General features: G+C 53.9%; 1 protein-coding gene across 3 annotated transcripts in view; it reads right to left on the bottom strand.

Moving 5' to 3' along the window:
- Nucleotides 1-999: 999 nt before the first annotated feature.
- ARHGAP30 (Rho GTPase activating protein 30) overlaps nt 1,000-21,745 on the bottom strand; it is a 50,642-nt gene continuing 29,896 nt past the window's right edge. Inside the window, exons 7-12 of one of the 3 annotated variants that reach the window (XM_034756817.1) lie at nt 19,821-19,992; nt 19,143-19,243; nt 17,997-18,074; nt 14,548-15,036; nt 4,996-5,219; nt 1,000-4,108 (exon numbers count right to left, since the gene is read on the bottom strand). In XM_034756817.1, coding sequence (XP_034612708.1) covers nt 2,030-4,108; nt 4,996-5,219; nt 14,548-15,036; nt 17,997-18,074; nt 19,143-19,243; nt 19,821-19,992 — 3,143 coding nt within the window. In that variant the 3' untranslated portion in view covers nt 1,000-2,029. Of the gene's footprint in view, nt 4,109-4,995; nt 5,223-14,547; nt 15,037-17,996; nt 18,075-19,142; nt 19,244-19,820; nt 19,993-21,745 lie in introns of all 3 variants that reach the window. The other 2 variants (XM_034756815.1, XM_034756816.1) reach the window with 2 other exon arrangements.

The following is a 21,745-nucleotide window of genomic DNA, read 5'->3' on the forward strand; positions in this document are numbered from 1 at the left end:
ATTTTCAAATCAGACAGGATTTGAACCCAGCTCTTCGCCTGCAGAAGGCCTAGTTGGCAATGCCTTTTGAACTCATTTCATTTGCACACCCTTTAAAGTGACATGAGCCCTTTCTGCATTGTATCGCCAAGGCACGACATGGCCCCGTTCGGCCCAGTTCACCCCAAGCACCCGCGGTGCCCTACTCTGGTGTGGTGTCTCTGGATTGCCCATTCAGGACTCAGCAGCACAGGGCCAGAGGATCTCGTTTTAAAAGCCACCACCACAACAGCGCGGATTTCTTCCAAACTATCTTTATTAGTCCGTGATAAGGTAGAGTAGCTACGAATCGTTGTCAAACCCAGCCCAGCTGCCATCTCAGATTAACAAGGAGTTGGAGAACCCCAAGAGACCAATGAAATAAGGCTACTAATGGAGCAACGTGGAGAGAAAAGTGAGTGGAAATTCAAGGACTCGGCTGCCGCTTTCATAAATGCCAGGCAGCAGGAGGATGGATGTTAGAAGTGGACATGGACTGTACGTCCCACCTAGCCCAGCAACCAGCTGATTCAGGCTCATTTCCTACAGTAGATTTTCTAGGGCTTTAGGCAGTGTCCCTGCATAGAAACCTGCCATCTGCCCAGAGAAAAGGGACAGGCTGGGCTGCAGAGGTGCAAGATCTCCTACATATGTGCTAATCGTGCCCCGGAGGGGGCATCAGAGAGGAGTCCAGCCACCGATAGCTGATTCATTCTTTGGCCTCTCTGTTGAGCCTGGCGACCACAAATAAGGAGGCCGAGCAGTGCCAGTGATTTCTCTGAAATTACAAGGAGCTGACTATAAACAGCTGATTGTCCTACCTTCTTTGAGGAACAACCATCAGCTGCTGCTGTTAAGTTTCAGAGGGGTAGCCGTGTTAGTCTGAATCTGTAAAAGCAACAGAGGGTCCTGTGGCACCTTTGAGACTAACAGAAGTATTGGGAGCATAAGCTTTCGTGGGTAAGAACCTCACTTCTTCAGATGCAAGTTACTCCACGAAAGCTTATGCTCCCAATACTTCTGTTAGTCTCAAAGGTGCCACAGAACCCTCTGTTGCCATTAAGTTGTAACCCGCCTGGGCAGGCTGAAGTTTAGCAATGAAAGGTTCTGTGACCTACCGGGCTGGTCCCTGCCGCTAAGGGTTGCAGACTAACAGGAGGCAGGGGAAAGCCCTGGGGCTGAATTCAGGAGAGAGGAAACTTCCTTGACCTGTTTATTTCCTAAAAGCAAAAGAGGAGATGACTGCAAAGGGGTTGGGGAGCTGGGAGCAAGATTGCTGTGGTTTCAGCCCAGTGCCGTCTCTGGAGAGACCCTCCGCTGCTCTTGTTTTAAAAATCATGACCCCCGTGTCTCCAGGGCTGGTGTTCCCTCGCCTGGGGATGGAGATAGGAACTGGTGACCTCACTCAAAGGTGCTGCTGGCCCTCCCTCGCCCGGGGATGGAGATAGGAACTGGTGACCTCACTCAAAGGTGCTGCTGGCCCTCTGCAGCTCCCAGTGACCAGTGGGTTTTGTGAGTTCTGAGCACCTTGGAGAATCCAGCCTCGAATTATTGACAGGAGCACCAGCCCCATGGCTTTCCCCACCCACCCAATGCCAAGCTGGGCCAGGTTCAGCCCGGGTGGAAGTGGATCTAGCTGGCTGGAGCAGCCCTTGTTCTCGTCTGCGCTGCAGATGAACATCACTATTCTGGAGGAGACGCGGAGGGAATGGCTGGCTCAACGATCGTGTCTGAGCAGCGTTCGCTCTGGCTGAGGCTGGAGCTCATGTGGCCTATCGCAGTTCGGAGGGGTTGCTCCTGGAAAGCAGACCTCTCCCCTGCACCACACAAGCAGGGTTCTTCCTGCTGCACAACCCAACCCTCCCAGCCGCAATCGTCTGGTGCCAGCCACCCGCAGCAGGGCTAGACTCGGAGCAGCAGGTGCAGGATGGTGCATTAAGGCCGTAACCCACGTTGGTTGAGATTTGGCAGCCCACCAGTCAATGAGCATGGAACTGTCCCCGCCACTCCCTCACAACTCCGACCCTCCGCAGTCCCTGATTTCAAAAGCCAGCGACCGCCGCTGCTGCGGGAGAGGCCCCACTGCCTCTTCCATGTCTGACGGTCGCTGGCCAAGCCTGGGCATGCTCAGCCTGCTTCTGGCTGTGGGCTCCTGGGCGAAGGGCAGTGGCTCCTGGCCAGGCGCCAGGTGCGGTTCGCAGGCTGTGTCAGGCAGGGGCGGGTGCTTGCCCAGAGCCAGGGCGTCTGGAGACAGTAGCGCGCTGGTGCAGCTCAGCGGCCTCAGGGAGCGCTGGCCCACAGGCTTTAGGACAGGCCTGGGGAACGGCGGGGGCTTCTCCACCTTGGGAACACCGTGCATCTCCCGACCATCCCCCATGCAGTAGGTCTGCATCCTCCGAACCGGGGCCTGGGCCAAGTGCCTCTGCTTGGCCAGGGCCACCGCCGTGTCGAAAGACATGCTGCCGCCGTTACGCCAGCTGGCTCGCCTCTGCTTCTGGAGGGAGGTCTCGGCGGGCTCACGGCTCTCTGTGCTGCTGGGGCACTTCTCTACAGGGCTGGGCGGGGGAAACTCCTCGTTCGACTCTGTGCCCTCTGCGACGCGGCAGCACGCACCCAGGCTGACAGGGTGCGACTGCCTCTGGAGAGAGGCCCCCTTCCCCAGGCTGGTCTCCCCACCGCTGGAGCTCTTCTCCGAAGCAGAGAGCTTGGGCCACGTGGATGCTTCACCCAGGTGCATCTTCATCTTCACAGTAGGAGGCATCCTGGCAAACTGAGGCTTGGGGGGCACTATGGGGACGGATTTCACCTGCTGGACTCGGACGGTGCTGGAAGTGACTCTCATGGGGGCGCTCCCATCGGGGCGCACCCCAGCCGGTGTGTCAGGCTCGGGGAGAGCGGGAAGCTCTGTGGGCTTCAGTGGCCCAGATACCAGGGGAAGGCTTGTGGGGCCACTCCACAGCAACGAGGAAGCATCAGACCAGGATGCAAGATCCGAGCTAGTCTCAAGCAACGGAGCAGCCTCAGGGTCGCTCTCGTACCCAGGGGCGGTGGGGGCTTCATGGCCTGTCCCTAGCAAGGAGATGGAGACCTGGGGACCACTCTGATCCAGGGGGACAGTGGTGGTCTCGAGGCCTGTCTCTAGAAAGGGGGCAGTGGACATGGGGCCACTCTCGCATATGGGGACAGTGGGGAGCTCGGGCCCTGATCCCGGTGAGAGGGCAGGTGCGGTCTTCATTGCAAGAGGCTGAGGTGGGCCCTTTCCACTCTCCGGCTGTTTGGTCTCTGGTGTGGGAAGAGCTGAGCCCCCTTGGCCCTCCTGCGCTCTCACTTCCTCTGGGGCACATCCGTCGGCCTCCTGGCCTGGAGCACACGGAGCCAGCTCTGCCTCCCTTAGCCTTGGGGCCTGCACTTGCTCATCTCCGGCATGGCTGGCTTGGGCTCCATGGCCTTCGCTCTCCGGAGCCCATGTGCCCTGGTGCTCCCGCACTGGCGCTACATCAGTGGTGGGCTTAGTTCTGGGTGGGCCAGGGCCTGCTTCAAGATCATCTCCCCCTGTTACATTTATGTCTTCTTCTTGATGGATGGCTGGGCTGGACTCCACAGCCTCTCTCTCAGCCCCGTCCCCTTCGAGCCCCTCTGGCTGGCGAAGGGGGCTGTGGGGATCTTTGGCGGCTTCCTTGCTCCGACATGGCGTGGCTAGTTCTGGAGCATGAGGGCTGTCTGGCAGAGGCACCTTGGTGCTGCTGCCTTCTTTGGACAAAGAGGAGCCATTGGTGTCGCTAGCTAACGGCCCTTCCTCAGCAGGTCTTGGGGGCTGGTTGCTCAGCATCTCTTGAGCCATTTCGCCACCCAGCGCCCCATCTGGGAGAGGCACATCCCACCCGTGCTCCGTACCGAGCTGTCGCAGCTTCTCTAGGTCAGAAGCTAAGGGGCTGAGGTCATCGTAGGCGCTCAGGAACACGTCCTCGGAATCCGTCTCCTTGGAGAGCTCCTCAGTGTCGGAGCAGCCGGTGGCCATGTAGTACTGCTCCTCATTCATGCACTCCTCGATGGAGAGGTACTCCGGGGGCGGCTCCACCGAGAACTCCGGCTAGGGATTGAAAGCACGCAGAAGGGTCACTACGCAGGCTGGTCACACCACGACCGCAGGCGCTGTCACTGGCACGAGTGTGGCCTTGATTTGGCTGATGGAGGTTTTAACAGCCTCCAGTTTCCCTGGGGGGTGGGCACGGCTGGCACGGGGTTCTCAGCCGGGGCCCCTCCGCTCTGCATTCACTTCCCCACTGGGCCTGTCGTAGCCAGAATTTGCCTCTCTGGTTTCCCAGGAGTGGGAAGAGGTGGCTGGGGGGCGTGGGTGAGGGGCATTGCCCCCTCTTCAGGGCAGGGGTCTTGCCTCCTTCCCTAGCACCCTTTGGGTGCTACAGAGATGGCATGTAGTAATGAGGGGACAGCGTTCCTACAGGGGGGCTCAGACAATGGACCAATTTGTACCAGGTATGGAACCTGTAATTAATGTGCCTACAGGAAACAGTAGCTGCATAATACAATCTATCAGCTGGAGTGTCTGCCTGTCCGTCTATCTAATCTATCCATCCTCCTACTCACCCCTCTGTCTGTCTGTCCATCCCCATACACAGTCGTTTAGCTGTCCATCCAGCCATGCCTTCCTTCCTCTCCAACACATCCCTCTATTTATCCATCCCCAGCCTCATCCCTCTAGCTATACATCCAGCCATGCCTCTCTCCTCCCTTCCTCTCCATACATCTGTCTGTCTGCCCATCCTCACACCCACCCCTGTCCGTCTGTCAGTCCTCATACACACCCCTCTAGCCTTCTGTCTGTCCACCCCCATGCACACCCATCTGTCTAGCCATCCCTTTCGCTCTTCCTACAACTCCTAGCTCACTGCTTCAGTTTCTAATACACGGCTGGTGCTAAAGGCCAGGATATAGATTTCAGCACGACCGGGAACTTACATTCATGAACCTGCTCTCCATGTCGTCATCCATTCCTGGGAAGCCATCCAGCATGTCCCCAGCAAAATCGGAGGTGGTCTCTTCCAGCAAGCTCTTCTCTGGCTGGTCGCCTTCCGTGCCACAGTCCTGCCAGGTGTCCTGGTTGTCGAGAAATGAGAAGGAGTCCTGCACCTCCATGGACAGCCTGTTCTCCTCCAAGTCCAGAGCACTCGCCGGCTTTGTATCTGCTTCAAGAATTAAACACAGAAGATGGATTCAGCAAGGGGCCCCCGCAGCCCTTCTAGTGACTGTCGTTCTTCACAGGTCCGGACTCCAGCCCTGGGCTCAGGAGAAGACTAGGCCTCCCTGCCCCAAGACTGTTTGATAGCAGCCAGGAAATCAGCCACCACAGCCAGTTACCATGGCAAGAGTGGTACAGAAGTTACTGTGAACTATGCCTATTGGATGTGGCTTTCTGTCCCCCTCTAGCAGGGGCTAGGCCAGTTTAAGATTGATGAGCCTACTGCAGCCTTGGCTAAGTCTCTTAGTTCAGGCAATGGGCGCTCGCGCGTGATGAGTCTAGACGTCCCAGGTTCGATCCCCACTCCCTTTCTGTTGCCTAAGCAGCTCACTGGGTGCAGATGAAGGCAGAGAATCCGTCCCAGCTTTGCTCCACATCCAAAGGGATGGGGCTCCCACCACTTCCCCTCGGAGACTGTTCCACTGGCCAACAGACCTTCAGTGGGTAAATTCTCTCTTGGTGTAACTGGGTGAATAAATGCTACTGCAGTTCATGGAGCTGCACCAGCAGAGAAGTTTAGCCTAAATTCCCCCTTTCTTAACTTCATCACGTTCACAGGTTAGCCCAGAATAATTTGTCTCTGTGGCCACCGCACCCTCCGGACGCTTGGGGAGTGTCACCTTATCTCCAGGGCTCTGTATGCTCTAGAACAAGCTAGCTGGAAATTCAGTGGCAAGGTCCCTGGATTTGGGGGGGTGCTCCTGTGCAGCAGGTCTCTGGCGCCTGTAGCAGCTTCATTTAAATATCCAAAATTTGAGGGTTTTTTAATGAAATATGTAAAGGGGGAAGGGAAGTTTGTAGATATTAAGGCCCGAATGGACCATTAGATCATCGAGTCTGATCTGTAGAATTTGACCCCCTTCCTCCTGTGTTGAGCCCAGTAACTTGTGTTTGGCTAAAGGATGTCTCCCAGAAGGCACCTGCTCCAGATCTGAAGACATCTCAAGCTGGAGAATCCATCACTCCCCTTGGGTGCTTGTTCCGGTGGTTACCCACCTTCACTGTTAGAAATTTGCTTTATTTCTAACTGGAACGTGCCTGGCTTTAACTTCCAGCCACTGTGTCTTGTTCTAGCTTTGGTTGGGGGTGGGGAGCAGGAGACCATTGGAACCTTCAACAGAATTGGGGGCATTGGCTCTTTTGGGGGGCACACACTTGGCCTGAGAAATCCAGTTCAATGAGGGCCCGGGGCATCAAGAGCTCTGTGCTGGAAGGAAGCTGCCCAAGGGAGGGAAGGAAGGAAGGAGACATCCAGGAGAAGTGACTAGGACCAGCTCCATTGCCTTGAAGTTCTGCTCAGCTTCTCCTGTGCCTGATTCTGGGTCTGCACAGTTAGAAAATTGTTCCTACTCATCCAGCTGAAACTCCCTTGCTGCAATCTAAGATGATTCTTTCTTGTCCTCCCCCTTTGGTGAATATAAGAATGGCCCAACTGGGTCAGACCAATGGTCCGTCTAGCCCAATATCCTGTCTTCCGACAGTGGCTGGTGCCAGATGCTTCACCGGGAATGAACAGAATAGGGCAATTATTGAGTGATCTATCCTGTCACCCAATCACAGCTTCTGGCAGTCAGAGGTTTAGGGACACCTAGAACATGGGTTGCTTCTCTGACCATCTTGGCTAACAGCCATTGATGGACCTATCCTCCAGGAACTTATCTACTTAGTTTTGGCACCCAGTTATATTTTTGCCCTTCACCACATCCCCTGGCAATGATTTCCACAGATTGACTGCGGTGTGTGAAGAATTACTTCCTTTTGTTTGTTTTAAACCTGCAGCCTATTAATGTCATTGGCTGACCTCTGGTTCTTGTGTTATGTGAAGGGGTAAATCCTTATTCACTTTCTCCAGTCATGATTTTATAGCCTTCTATCATACCCCCATTGGTCGTCTCTTTCCCAAGATGAACAGTCCCAGTCTTTTAAATCTCTCCTCCTACGGAAGCTGCTCCAGACCCCTAATCATTTTTGTTGCTCTTTTCTGTACTTTTTCCAATTCAAATACATCTTTTTTTGAGATGGGGCAACCAGAACTGCACGCAGTAGTCAAGGTTGGGGCGTACCATGGATTTATATAATGGTGTTGTGATATTTTCTGTCTTAATCTATCCCTTTCCTAATAGTTCCTAACATTTTGTTAGTGTTTTTGACTGCTGCTGCATTGTAACCTATTACTTAAATCACCCTCTGTACTACATGAGGGAGGGTAGCTAATGCAACGCCTATCTTTTAAAAAGGCTCCAGAGACTATCCCGGCAATTCCAGGCTGGTAAACCTAACTTCAGTACCTGGCAAATTGGTTGACACTACAGTAAAGAACAGAAATATCAGACATATAGATGAACACAATATATTGGGGAAGAGTCAACATGGCTTTAGTAAAGGGAAATCGTGCCTCATCAGTCTATCAGAATTCTCTGAGTATATCAAGAAGCATGTGGACAAGGGTGATCCAGTGGATATAGTGTACTTGGACTTTCAGAAAGCCTTTGCCAATGTCCATCAGCAAAGGCTTTTAAGCAAAGTAAGCAGTCATGGGATAAGAGGGAAGGTCCTCTCATGGATCAGTAACTGGTTAAAAAATAGGAAACAAAGGGTAGGAAGAAACGGTCAGTTTTCACAATGGAGAGAGGTAAATAGTGGTGTCCCCCAGGAGTCTGTACTGGGACCAGTACTTTCAACATATTCATAAATGATCTGGAAAAAGAGGTGAACAGAGAAATGGCAAAGTTTTCAGATGATACAAAATTACTCAAGATAGTTAAGTCCAAAGCTGACTGAAGAGTTATAAAGGGATCGCACAAAACTGGGTGAGTGGGCAACAAAATGACAGATGAAATTCAATGTCAATTAATGCAAAATAATGCACACTGGAAAAAATTCATCTCAGCTACACATACAAAATGATGGGATCTAAATTAGCTGTTACCACTCAAGAAAGAGATCTTGGAGTCATTGTGAATAGTCCTCTGAAAACATCATCCGCTCAATGCTCTGGGTGTCCCTAAACCTCCAAACGCTGGGATTGGATGACCACGGATGGATCACTCAATAATTGCCCTGTTCTGTTCATTCCCTCTAGCATCTGGCATGGGCCACTCTCAGAGATATGAAACTGGGCTAGCTGGACCAGTGGTCTGACCCAATCTGGCTGTTACTTGAATGCAATTGAGCAGGTGGGAACACGGAGGCAGCCAAGCACCCCATGACCAGCCCCGAAGTGTCATGACCCACAGGTTGCAAACCCAGGTCTGTAAGAGTCCTGGGAGGGTCATCATGCTCCAAGCCTTCACCCAACCAATTAGAGGCCCATAGGCGCCGACTTCATGGGTGCTCCAGGGCTGGAGAAAAATGAGCAGGCGCTCCGCACCCACTGGCAGCCAAGCTCCCGCCTCCTCATCTCCTTCTCCCCCCCCTGAGTGTGCCACGTCCCTGCTCCTCCCCCTCCCTCCCAGCACTTCCCGTCACCCCGCCACCTAACAGCTGTTTGGCAGTGCTTAAGACTTCCCAGGAGGGAGGGGTCGGAGCAGGGATGCCGCGCACTCAGGGGAGGAGGTGGAGAGGAGGCAGGGCAGGGGCGGGAACTTGGGGGAAGGGGTGGGGCAAGGGCGGTGCAGGGGTGGGAAGAGGCGGGATGGAGGGGGGGGGGTCGAGCACCCACCAGGCAGAGGGGAAGTCAGCGCCTATGTAGAAGCCTCACCTAGAACTGGGAATCCCTGAAGCCCAGCTCAGCTAGAAGGCTCTACTCCTGGGTCCCAATTGGTGGAACACCGGAGCTTCTGATTGGCCCACTGCCCCTACTTAAGCAAGAAGACGGAACAGGAAGTTGCCTGTACACTTGGGCTCGGCCCCGCTTGGCACTGCTCACCTAATGCTAACCCTCTCTTGGTTTCCTCCTGCGGCCTGACTCTCCATTCCTGACCTCCGCTCCAGCCTGGGATTCAGAAGACCTGGATTCTTTCCACCTCAGCCGCAGATTAATGCTCTGTCTGCGCTATGGAGCTGATCCAGCCCTGCCACGCCGGCACAGCCCTCTAGCCCAGACTTCGCCCACACCGGCAAACGGGGGTTTTCCGCTGGCGTAGCAGCACCACTAATGACATCAGCTCCGTTCACAGAAGCCCTCTTTCCCTGACATCTTAATCGACAAGGCTTGAGCTGCCCCCCAACATTTTGCCAGCATGGCGATGCCGGCTAGGAGCCTGAAAAAGAATCACCCGCCCTAACTGGTGTAGCGGTGCTGGCAAAACCCCTGGGGTAGCCACACATACCCCACAAGAAGGGTGCTTTTGGAGGTGCTGAGGCGATGCTGAGTGAAGAACTCTTTTTGCCATCTAGGGGGCTTTGCTGGCACACCTGTAGCAGCCACGGCTCTGTAGAGTAGACATGCCCTCACTGCATCCAGGTCATGCCTCTGTGCCCCTAAATGGGCTGTTATCAGGCGTCATTCATGAGTGTCTGGGAAATGCCTGGAGCCCTCCGGCGCAGGGAGGTGCGGAAGGACACAGCATTGTTATGACTGATGGTCTCTCGGTCCAAATAAACCCTCAACCTGTCTCTGCTGCCCCCCAGAGGACACTTTAACTATCTATGATACTGCTCTGGCCCCAGGCACCACTACATCCAAGGCAGGAGCGATGGAAGTGCCCTAACGTGGGAGGGCCACCGGTGCCCGAACTGTGGCCCTGCACTCCCACGCTGAGCTGCCCCCCCAGGTCCTGCCCCCACACCACCCCTTCTCCCCAAGCCCCTGCGCTCACGCTCCCCTCTCCCCCGCCCCATACCAACTCTTCCCCCCAAGACCCTGCCCCCGCTTGCTCCTCTCTGCCCCCTCCCCCATCACTCTCCGTTATGGCTGGTAAAAAGTGGGGGGGCATGTCTCCCTGGCCCCCCCTGTTCCAGCACCCCTGGTCTGAGCCCCTCACAATCTGTAAGGAATTGATCCTCGTCACTAGAGCCGAATGGATAATTGATTGGTCAGGGAGCGGGCTGAATCTGAAATAAATTCCAGTTGCAACCCAAACTGAAATGCTTTGGTTTTTCTCCTCCAAATAGAACAACAGCGACCAAAGGAGTTTGGGGGCCGAATGAACCATTTTGTTTGACCTGAAACGGTTTGGTTTGATCTTTCATTTTGTTTTTGGGTGTCTTTCACCCTTTGGTAAAATAACTAAAGCTAACTTTCAAAATGAAATCATTCGGTTTGACTCGTTTGCATTTATTCAGCCAAAACTTTTTGCTGACGGTGACCCAGATTTGCAGATCGTTTAGGTGCCTGCCAAAGTATGTGTGTGAGGGGGGCTGGGCACATTTACTCTTCTCTGCTCACAACTCCCCAGTGAGGTAGGACAGGGCTACTGTCTCCATTGCAAAGAGAGACACAAAGTGACTTTCACAAAGTCACGGAGGCCAGGGAAAGGGACGTTGGTCTCAGACGTCCCAGGCTGGCACGCTAACCACTGGGCTAGCCTGCCACTCCGTTGGAGTAGGTGCCGAGACATGCAAACTCACCAGGGCTGGGCAAACATCATGGTAGAGATGGAAAGCTTGTGCCAGATTTGGCTATGAGATGACAACCCTGTCAACTGTGTGTGGGGGGGGAAGGCCAGGTGAAGCCCTAACCTACTCATGCAGCTGCGGCAGAGGAGGAAAGTGGGAGAGAGGCACATTCAGAAACAACATGGGGTAGAGGAAGGGAAGTTCCCTAAATACTGCCTGTGGGGCTGAGGTCTGGCTGGCTCATCACTGACCTGCCTCCACTCGGAATGGGGAAGTGAGATGCTGTGGTTGAGTAACAAACTGCTTCAGAGGGTACGTCAACTGCATCTCCTCCCACCCGCGCCTGGGCGTCTGCTGATTCTGTTGTGGCCTGTCTGTGCTGGACTATGAGCTCCCTAGGGCATGGGCTGGCTCTGTGATTTGCATGTACAGCACCTAGCACTATAGGGCCCTGATCCCTTTTTGAGGTCCTTAGACACTGCCACAGCAGAGCAGAACGCAGCCTGCGTGTCAGCTCCGGTCATAAGCAAAGATGATTTGAAACAGAACTGGACCCAAGTTTGGGTCCCAGTCATAGGCGCCGACTTCCCCTCTTTCCGGTGGATGCTTGACTCCCCCTCTGCCCCCAGCGCCGCCCCCCCATTCCAACCCTTCCATGAGGCCCCGCCCCTACCCCCTGCCTCTTCCCACCCCTTCCCTGTCCCATTCCAACCCCTTCCCTAAAGTCCCCGCCCCAACTCCGCCCCCTCCCTGCCAATATTCCAACCCCTTCCCCCAAACCCCCCCCCGGCCCCCCCCCTTCCCCCCGGCGCCCCCCCATTCCCCCTCCCCCCCCCCCCCCACCCCGGAGTGTGCTAATGCTGCCAAACAACTGGGAGACGCTGGGAGGTAGGTGGAGGAGTTGGGATACGGTGCAATCGGGGAGGGAGGAGGAGGTGGGGCAGAGGGGGAGGGGAGCTTGGCTGCCAGTAGGTGCAGAGCACCCACTAATTTTTCTCTGTGGGTGCTCCAGCCCAGAGCATCCTTGGAGTCGGTGCCTAGGGTCCCAGTGCCTTTCGCAAAGTTTAGGGTTCTGGATCCAGGGTTCTCATTCGGCCGACCTCTAGTTCTTAACAATCTCAGATGTTCCTCATCCTAACGGCGAGGTGAAATTTAAAAACACATGTCCAGGTAAAACTGGTTAAGGCTGGTTAAGCTCCGGAAAGGCGACCCAGGGAGGCCGTGGAATCCCCAGCCTGGTGATTTTTAAGAAGAGGTTGGATGAACCCTTGTCAGGGATCGGCAGGGTTTACATGATCTTGCCTCAGCACGGGGCGAAGGACGAGACGCCCTTCCAGCCCTCCAGTTCTCTGGTTCTACAATGTTGCAAGTACACTCACAGCTAGAGCCCTGCGCGGACACAACATTGGTATCCGCATCCGATCCGTGATGCGCAAACATGCTCCGCGGATATAAAGCGGAGAGCCGCAGATTTGCAGGGTTCTACTCCCAGCCCCAGTACATCAGCTACTGCAGAGAGAAACAGAACCCTGAACTTGGCCCTGGGCAGGGGGAGAAGCTTGTAAGCCGTAAAATCTATTTGCAATTTTCACATCATTGCACGTTTTGGACTCAGGAGATCTTAAAAAAACTCAGGTCGATTTCGGCTGAAAAATGCAGGAGTTTGGTACAAAACCCAATGTAAGAAAACCCCAAATCAGCAGTCACATTTCGATTCAATTTGGGGTTATTATCGTTTTTGTTTAAATTCCACTTGAAACAGTTTTTCATTTGGATTTCATCCCCCCCCCTGTGGAGCGTGCAACCCCGACACCGGGGCATTGGGCTAGCTCGTGACACTCAGACTGAGACTCGGGAGCGGCAAGTGACTCCTTAATGTTGCTCCCCCGGCTCTTTGCAGCACCTGATATTAAAACACAGTGTTTTAGGGGGGGAGGGATAGCTCAGTTGTTTAGCATTGGGCTGCTAAACCCAGAGTTGTGAGTTCAATCCTTGAGGGGGCCACTTGGGGATCTGGGGCAAAAATCAATACTTGGTCCTGCTAGTGAAGGCAGGGGGCTGGACTTGATGACCTTTCAAGGTCCCTTCCAGTTCTAGGAGATGGGATATCTCTATTTATTTATATTAACCAGTCTAAGTTATTAACCATGCAGGACGCTTTTACTACGTTCGTTACCAATTGGAGAATACTTGGTCAGTCATTTTGCTGTGAGAATAATATATAGAGAGTAAATGAAAGAATGAATTCACACTCCCGTGGCTCTTCGGGCTAATGCTGATCACTAATTTGGCTCCTGAACCACTGAGGTCTGAGTATCACTGCTCGTGTAACCCACTGGCCAGTATGTATGACCAGCCTTCCTGACTCTATGCCTGAGGATGCGAGTCTGTTACCGGCCCGCATAGGCAGCCTTAACTCTTTCATTCAAGCTGTAGCCACTCCTGATGCCAGCTCCGGAGATCCCCAGTGCGTCACACCAGAAAGTGAAACGGACACGTCCATCTATTTCACAGAAAGGAGTCAGTGGTGAAATATATTTTAGACTTCAGAGATTCTTTACATTTCTTTCTGCTCTGTAGTACTTAGAGTCTAAGCCCCTTGCACAAGGAACTGGGGTTTGTACAGCTCCTGACGCTACAGAGTCCTGGTCCATGCACTATGGGAGTGGTTTTCAACCTGTGGTCCACGGACCTCTGCAGACTATGTCTAAGATTTCCAAAGGGGCCCGCACCTGTATTCAAAAAATTTTAGGGGTCTACCAATGAAAAAAAGGTTGAAAACCACTGCACTACGGTAATAACAATTTATAATAGGTGGGGAATTTTTCATCTTTATTTTGACAGTGTCCCTATTTGTGCTGTTATACTTTGCTTTTTTGGTTATTAATATTCTAAGGACCATTTAAGGCAATTCAATCCCAAGAATGACTAAAGGATTAGCAACCCTGCCTTGCAGTGACAGACTCCAGGAGCTCCATCTATTTGGCTTAACAAAGAGAAGGTTAAGGGATGACTTGATCACAGTCTGTGAGCACCTACGTGAGGAACAAACATTTGATAACGGGCTCTTCAGTCTAGCAGAGAAAGGTCGAACGGGATCCAGCGGCTGGAAGCTGAAGCGAGACACATTCAGACTGGAAATCAGGCGTGCGTTTTTAACAGTGAGGGACCAGGTAATTCACAGTTGGAACAATTTCCTGAGAGTGGTGGTGGATTCTCCGTCACTGACAACGTTGATCACGACTTGATGTTTCTCTAAGGATTATTTTGGGGCAGTCCTTCCCATGCCCTAGGGGTGTTTGGGTGCCTGCAATTTATTAACCCTCATCCTTAGAATTCTCTAGCACTTTTTCACCTATACATTTCAAAGCACTTTACAAAGCTGGGTAAGCATCATTGTCTGCATTTCCCCAAGGAGGCGTCTGAGGTACGGATGGGGGCCAATGGCTGAGCTGGGTATAGAAAGGAGGGATGAAATGCTGGTCCTCAGGGGAGCTGGGATTTCAATAGGGCCAGGACTTCAGGCTGGGTCTCCTGACTCCCGTCTCATGCTGTATCTACCTTTGGAAATTCAGCACTAAGGCCCAGATCTTCAAACACCAATGGGTGTTAAGTACCTAAACACCTTTGAGGATCTGGGAGTGACTGGGCCAAAGTCACCTAACAGGTGAGTGGCAGAGCTAGGGATGGTGGCGGGATGGAACACGACAGGACCCTCCCTTCAACATGGACCACACCTGTGAAACAGACCCGAAATCAAACCAGCTGCTTACCCACGTGATCTTCCTCGTCGAGGGGGAGCTTAGCCGACAGCCCCTCCTCTGCTTCTAGCTCCTTGGACGACCTCTCCAGAGCCTCCTTGTCTAAGGGGCTGTAGCTCAGGGCCGGGCACTCCAGCCCCCGGGTCAGGCGGGACAGGGAGATGTTGGAGGTGATGTGGAAGGGGACGGTGACCGAGAAGGGGACGGAGATATGGACCCCAGCGCACTTCTCTGCCCGGTTCCGCGCAGTCATGGGCGAGCGGCCCTGCGGGGCGCCCCCCACCAGCGAGGCCCGGCCGGCCTTGGGGGTCGTGGGCTCTGATTTGGCACTGGCTTCGCTCTCGGACTCCAGCGTTTGCTGCCCCTCCTCGCCCTTGAATTTCCCTTCGGGGTACTCGTCCGACTCCAGAAAGCTCTCCTCCCGGGAGGAGGGGCTGTCGAAACTCTCGCGGCGCTGGGGGGCCTGCTTCTGTGATCTCTTCCTGCCCAGCGTGGCATTGTCTAGATGCAAAGAGGGAGACAGATCAGAGACCTGAGGGGTGAGTAACGCACTCACCCCGCCCCGCATTCACAAATAGGGCGGGTGCCCAAACAGAGTGGCACCGGGGCGAGAGACTGCAGCTGCCCTGCTTCGCGTCGCTAAGCCCCTGTGAAAATCCCGGTGTCCCAGACTGTGTGGGAATCAGGACATTAGCCCAATACCGCCATTTCCCCAAGATTCACTGCAGCAGGAGAATCAGCGCAGGAACGCAATGTTCCCAGGGCCTTATGCGATGCACAGGGGCTGCCCACAGAGACTACAAGTCCCAGCATGCAATGCTCCCTCTTCATCTGAAGCTAGAACCTTGTCTCTGTAGGCTGCAGCTCCACATGAAAGACTGGGTGGGGGGAGGAAAGGTGGGATGGTCTGCAGCTGGTCCCTGCCAGGCCAGGATGAGCATGTCAAGGCAGATAGAGGGAAGTCCAGCAGCGATCGCTAAACTCAGAGGCGCCAGGAAGCCACCAGGCTGTCCTCCCACAAGGCCAGATGCCAGATTCAGGCCGGGTGTGAACAGCTGCAACACTGGGGGAAAGGAATGGATTTGCACCAGATTACGGTGGGGACCCGATTCTCAGGTACACTGCGGCCCCTTCGCATCACTCCGGCAGAGCCGAAAGGGCCTTCAAGTGAGTGTGACTGATTTACCCTGGAAGGCAACCGTGTAAAAGGGCGTAATGCCAATGGGGATCAGGCCCCAGGTCTCAATTTGACCCCCTCAAGAGGACTGAACCGAAATGAGGAGAGAAGCAAAGGCTATAGCTAGGGTTGCCAACTTTCTAGGATTGTCCTGGAGTTACGTCACATGATGAAACCTCCAAGAATATGTCCAACCCAAATTGGCAACCTTCACTGTAGGAGATCCCCAAGCATACAAGAACCGGTTAGACTGCGGCAGGCAGGGCAATTTCTGGCAATAGTTTAGACAAAACTCACTGAATGATGTTAAACTGTATTGACTCACAGTTCAGTTTCTTAGGCGCTGGTTGTATTAAATATGCACATGTTTAGGTGTCAGTGGGATTATAGGGGGAGGGATAGCTCAGTGGCTTGAGCATTGGCCTGCTAAACCCAGGGTTGTGAGTTCAATCCTTGAGGGGTCCACTTAGGGATCTGGGGCAAAATCAGTCCTTGGTCCTGCTAGTGAAGGCAGGGGGCTGGACTTGATGACCTTTCAAGGTCCCTTCCAGTTCTAGGAGATAGGATATCTCCATTAATTTATTTATAACTTGTCTAGGAGCCGTGGCTCCTGTAAACCTTGTTATGAGCTTCAAAAGACTCTTGAAAGAAATGGGCTAGGAGAGAAGCGAGCTGTTCGTTAGGTAGGTTTCCTAGGCGATACTTGGGAGGAGGGGAATGCAAATACCCATCTCTGGACCTGACCTTTGGAAATTTCCCCCTGGGGAGGGGAACTTTGTCTACAAATGTCCTATTCCCAGGATCAAAAGACCCAAATGGCATAAAGGAGGAACTCAGATTCATGGGGCTCTTGTTATGAGCAAAAGGAGTTCTGAACTTGTAGCCACGGGAAAACCCCTGGCTGGGTTTGATGAACTGTTCACCAGCCAGAGCCCTTGCTGGAGTTGGGGGGATCTCTGACTATTAGCCTGCATGCGGGTAGGTTCTCTGACTGTTTTTAATACGTTTCTTTGTAATGCTTTTCCCTTAAGAATAAACATACTTGCTGTGTGGTAGCTTAATTACATTGTTTACCATCTCCGAGGAGAAAAGTAAAGAAGCCCGGCTTACGCAGTCTGACTGTGCTGGGGAATTCACTGTCTAGGCGGGGAGCCGTGGGGACTGGAAATACCCTGGCCAGGAGGGAGAGGACTGCGCCTCTCTGCCCAAGAGGGGTGACTCCAAGGGAACCCAAAGCGAGACAGTGGGTGTCCTTGCTGGACTATAGAGGGGGATATAGACAAACAGAACAGAGCGGGTTGGGGCTGGGTCTCTCCACTTCCTGCTGCCCAGTGAGTGCAGGGCAGGCCCGACCCCACACTCACGGGGCAGCGGGAAGTGGAGTGACCCGGCCCCAGCCCGTTCCGCTCTTCTCCCCTAGCTCCAGGGTATTTCCCCTGGCTCCCAGCCCCCGGTGAGTGCAGGGCACCCAACCCCTGCTGCAGTCCTCAGAGGAGTGGGGGTGGGGTTGGGGCAGAGCAGGGGTGGGGGCTTTGGGGAAAGAGTGGAGTGGGGGCTGGGCTGGGGAGGAGCAGGGGTGGGAAGAGGCGGGGCGGGGCAGAGCAGGGGTGGAGGCTTTGGGGAAAGGGTGGAGTGGGGGCGGGGCTGGGGAGGAGCAGGGGTGGGAAGAGGCGGGGCGGGGGCTTTGGGGAAGGGGTGGAGTGGGGGCGGGGCTGGGGAGGAGCAGGGGTGGGAAGGGGCGGAGGCTTTGGGGAAGGGGTGGGGTGGGGGCGGGGCTGGGGAGGAGCAGGGGCGGGAAGGGGCGGAGCAGGGCCTGGAGCAGCACGCAGCTCAAATTTCCTGGTGCCCTATGCAGCTGCGTGCTTTGCACATGGATAAGGACGGCCTTGGCTCCCAGCAGCCACCACTCTCCAGCTGCCCAGCAATGAAGGCAGCACCGCCACCAGCAGCAGCACAGAAGTCAGGGTAGCAGAACCACAACCCCCCCCCCCACAAACCCCTTCCCCCCCCCCCCCCCCCCAACTCCTTTTTGGGTCAGGACCCCTACAGTTACAACACCGTGACATTTCAGATTGAAATAGCTGAAGTCATGAAATTTATGATTTTTAAAAGCCTGTGACCACAAAATTGACCAAAATGGACTGTGAAGTTGGTAGGTCCCTACCCATAAGGGATGGTCTGGGGAAACTGATTGATGCCTTAGCACCGGGGGATGGGCTAGATGGCCTCCCGAGGTCCCTTCCAGCCCCCCATTTTTACAATGCCCCAGGATTTCTCCACCTACCATCGTTAGCATCCGGCACGGAGCTGAGGGAGTCCATGCTTTTGGCCGGCCGCAAGCTCATTTTAAGGGATTTGTCATCTGCAGAAGAAATACAGTACACAGCTGAACAGGAGTGACCGTCTAGCAGTGAATGGAAGACTCTCAGGGCAGGTCTACACGACAGCCGCTACAGAGGCACAGCAGCTGTGCTGCCGTGGTGCCATAGCATGGATGCTTCCTACAACGGAAGGGGTTTTCTGTCGCTGTAGTTAACTCACCTTTCCGGGGGGCGGTAGCTAGGGGTACGCCAGGGGTCAGGTCAACCTAACTCCAGCACTCAGAGCGCAAATGTTTTCACAGCCTGAACGACGTAGCTGGGTCAATCTAGTTTTTAAGCATAGACCTGGCCTGAGACGCCAGCTAGTAAGTAGGGATTGCTGCACTGAGTGGGGGAAGGGGTAAAATGGGACCCAGCCTGGACCACCCCTCCCCACTGCACCTCACAGACCCAGAACTCTGCAGAGAAGACCCCCCCCCCATGCACACACACAAACTCTGGGGACCATATCGATTTCCTCCAAGTGTTGGATGAAAAATTATCAAAATGTTTCGTTTAGACTTTATCGTTTTAATTGCATTGCATTGAATTCTATTGCATTGCACTGAATTCTATTATATTCTATTGTATTTCATTTCATTCTATTGCATCGTATTGTATTCTATTGCATTGTATTGCATCATATTGCATTGTAGTCTATTGCATTACATTCTATTGCATTGCTTTGCATTATTGTAACACTGAAATAAGCGCTTTCACCTTATCAGAAAGAACCGCTTGGATATTTCCAAACCAATTTTTTTCCAGACATTTTGGTTTGTGGGGAATTTTGAAATTTCAGCTTTTTGTTTGGACAGAAGCAGATTCCAAAATGTGGGGATTTCCCATGGGAGGGACACTCCGAGTTCCAGGCAGGGCTATTCCTGTTAGCAGAGGCCAGTCATCATGGGAAAGGCCCTTGTGGAAAGTCCAGCAGTTGCCTGGGGAGTGCGAACAGAACCAGCAAGGAAGGGAAGAGCCCCCAGAAAGCCAGATCCAATTAACACCTCATTCTCCATTCTTCTAGCCTGCTGTTTCCTTCCTCGGTTCTCTTCCTCCCCAGCCCGTACCTTTCTCCTCTGCCTTGGCCGGCTTGCGTTTGGAGTCATTGCTGGATCTGCCCAGGTTGAAGATTGACCTCCATTTCTTTACCTTCAAGGAGCCTTTTCTTCTGTGAAGAATGGCAGAGGTTAGACCAGCACCCACAGACAGGGGGCTCCAATGCGGAGGGAGCCCGTGTATGCGGGGTGTGGGGGTGCTTGCACCACTGGGCCCTGTTGAGTGGGACACGTCAGAACTCTCTGTCACGGTCTGTGCGGGTGCTCTGCGTGTGCTCCCTGGTGGGCTGTGTTAGTCCAGCTCCTGTGTATCTCTGACCTTTTCATGGTGTGTGCATGGGAACATGTGTGGGTATATTCACTGTCGCCCCCTAGTGAATGGAGCCTGTCAGTGCTACTTGTCGACAGGCAGAGCTGGTCAATTCGCAAGCCATTTGCCCAGCAGGCACAGACCTGTGATTTCCATTTCTCCTCCCGCGTGCCCCAGTCGATACATGGTCAGGGACCATCCCCCTGGGGAATCAGGTACATTAGAGCACAGATGATGTGTGAAAGCATCTAGCGCTTGGTGCATTTCCTCATTACAACCCCTGCTCCCGGGGACCGATCTGCATCCAGGGAACCGGGGATTAAACCCAGGCAGCTGGTAAAGCCCAGATGGAGAAGGGAGGGGAGGGACGGGGCCCGTACTTGTGGTCGTTGAGCTCGATGATGGTGTGGTAGGGGCGGATCTGCGGTGGGCCGTCTCCCTGGTTCAGCATGGTGGGCAAGTTGTAGGACATGGTCTGGCTGTCGGGGTGGACTCCTGGCAACCCCAAGCCGGACAGGAGGAGGGATTTCCGGAGGTTCTCGCGGTCACTTCCTAGGACGGGGAAACAAACACCTGGATGATTCAGCTGGCGCTCCGGGGCTGGGAAAGGGTGCCAGCAGCTGCCAGCAGGGAGTCTCGGGTCCAAAGACAATCACAGCCAATGGGAACCAAGCGCCTCCCAGTCCCTTAAGGGAGTAAAACCAGCTAGCGACAAAGGGAGCGACCAGCCAAGGCACTAAGCCGCACGGCCAGGCCAGGGCTAATGCAAGTGGCTAGCGGGGCTGAGGATAACAGCTGCAGGTTGTGGGTGTTGGAGACAAAAAAGCCAGGAGAAGCAGTTGTGAGTGTGATTTTGGGAGGAAGCAGAGAGGCAGGGCTTCTTGGGCACAGAGCTGCTGGAGGGGCAGACATGGGGATTTCTGAGCAAGGAAACTGCCTGCTGTTGGTTGTTTCTCCTGCAGCAGGAGTCTGTGGACATGCTCTATAAACAAACAGGATTCCACCAAAGAATATCCCTGCCTCAGCACTGATCTCTCCTCCTATCGGAAACAGCCCCACAAGGCCCTGAATATTGGCAACCCCCTTGGGCCAAAGGGGAACACCGCCATGAGCTCAGCGGCAGTGTGGTCCAGTGGCAAGAGCACTCAGCTGAGACTCTGGAGACCGGTGTTCTATTCCCAGCTCTGCCACTGATCTCACTGGGTGACTTTGGGCAAGTCATTGCCCCGCCCTGTGCCTCAGTTTCCCCAGCAAACTCTTTGGGCCAGGGACTGTCTCGCTATGTGTCTATGCGGCACCTGCCATGATGGGATCCTGATATTGTTGGGGGCTGCTAGGCAGCTGATGTAATATTAGTAACACGTTACAATTGTCTCATACTTCAGTGGCTCTTCTGGGATCCCTCCAATTTGCTTCAAGAGGCTGATGGGCCAGAACCAGAAGAGACGAGGAGGCAGATACTTGCCATGCCCACCAGGGCAGAGGGGAGAAGATGAGAGATGGAAAGATAAAGCCAGGCTCAGGAGGCTGGTGAGACCGGAGTAAAATCGCCCAGATCCCTGCTTCTGTGTCTCATAGAATATCAGAGTTGGAAGGGACCTCAAGAGGTCATCTAGTCCAACCCCCTGCTCAAAGCAGGACCAATTCCCAACTAAATCATCCCAGCCAGGGCTTTGTCAAGCCGGGCCTTAAAAACCTCCAAGGAAGGAGACTCCTCCACCTCCCTAGGTAACGCATTCCAGTGCTTCACCACCCTCCTAGTGAAATAGTGTTTCCTAATATCCAACCTGGACCTCCCCCACTGCAACTTGAGACCATTGCTCCTTGTTCTGTCATCTGCCACCACTGAGAACAGCCGAGCTCCATCCTCGTCGGAACCCCCCTTCAGGTAGTTGAAGGCTGCTATCAAATCCCCCCTCATTCTTCTCTTCTGGAGACTAAACAATCTCAGTTCCCTCAGCCTCTCCTCATAAGTCATGTGCACCAGACCCCGAATAATTTTTGTTGCCCTCCGCTGGACTCTTTCCAATTTTTCCACATCCTTCTTGTAGTGTGGGGCCCAAAACTGGACACAGTATTCCAGATGAGGCCTCAGCAATGTTGAATAAAGGGGAATGATCATGTTCCTCGATCTGCTGGCAATGCCCCTACTTATACAGCCCAAAATGCCGTTAGCCTTCTTGGCAACAAGAGCACACTGTTAACTCATATTCAGCTTCTCGTCCACTGTGACCCCTAGGTCCTTTTCTGCAGAACTGCTACCTAGCCATTTGGTCCCTAGTCTGTAGCAGTGCATGAGATTCTT

The sequence above is a fragment of the Trachemys scripta genome, chromosome 24 (assembly GCF_013100865.1).
Source record: "Trachemys scripta elegans isolate TJP31775 chromosome 24, CAS_Tse_1.0, whole genome shotgun sequence".
NCBI lineage: Eukaryota > Metazoa > Chordata > Testudines > Emydidae > Trachemys > Trachemys scripta.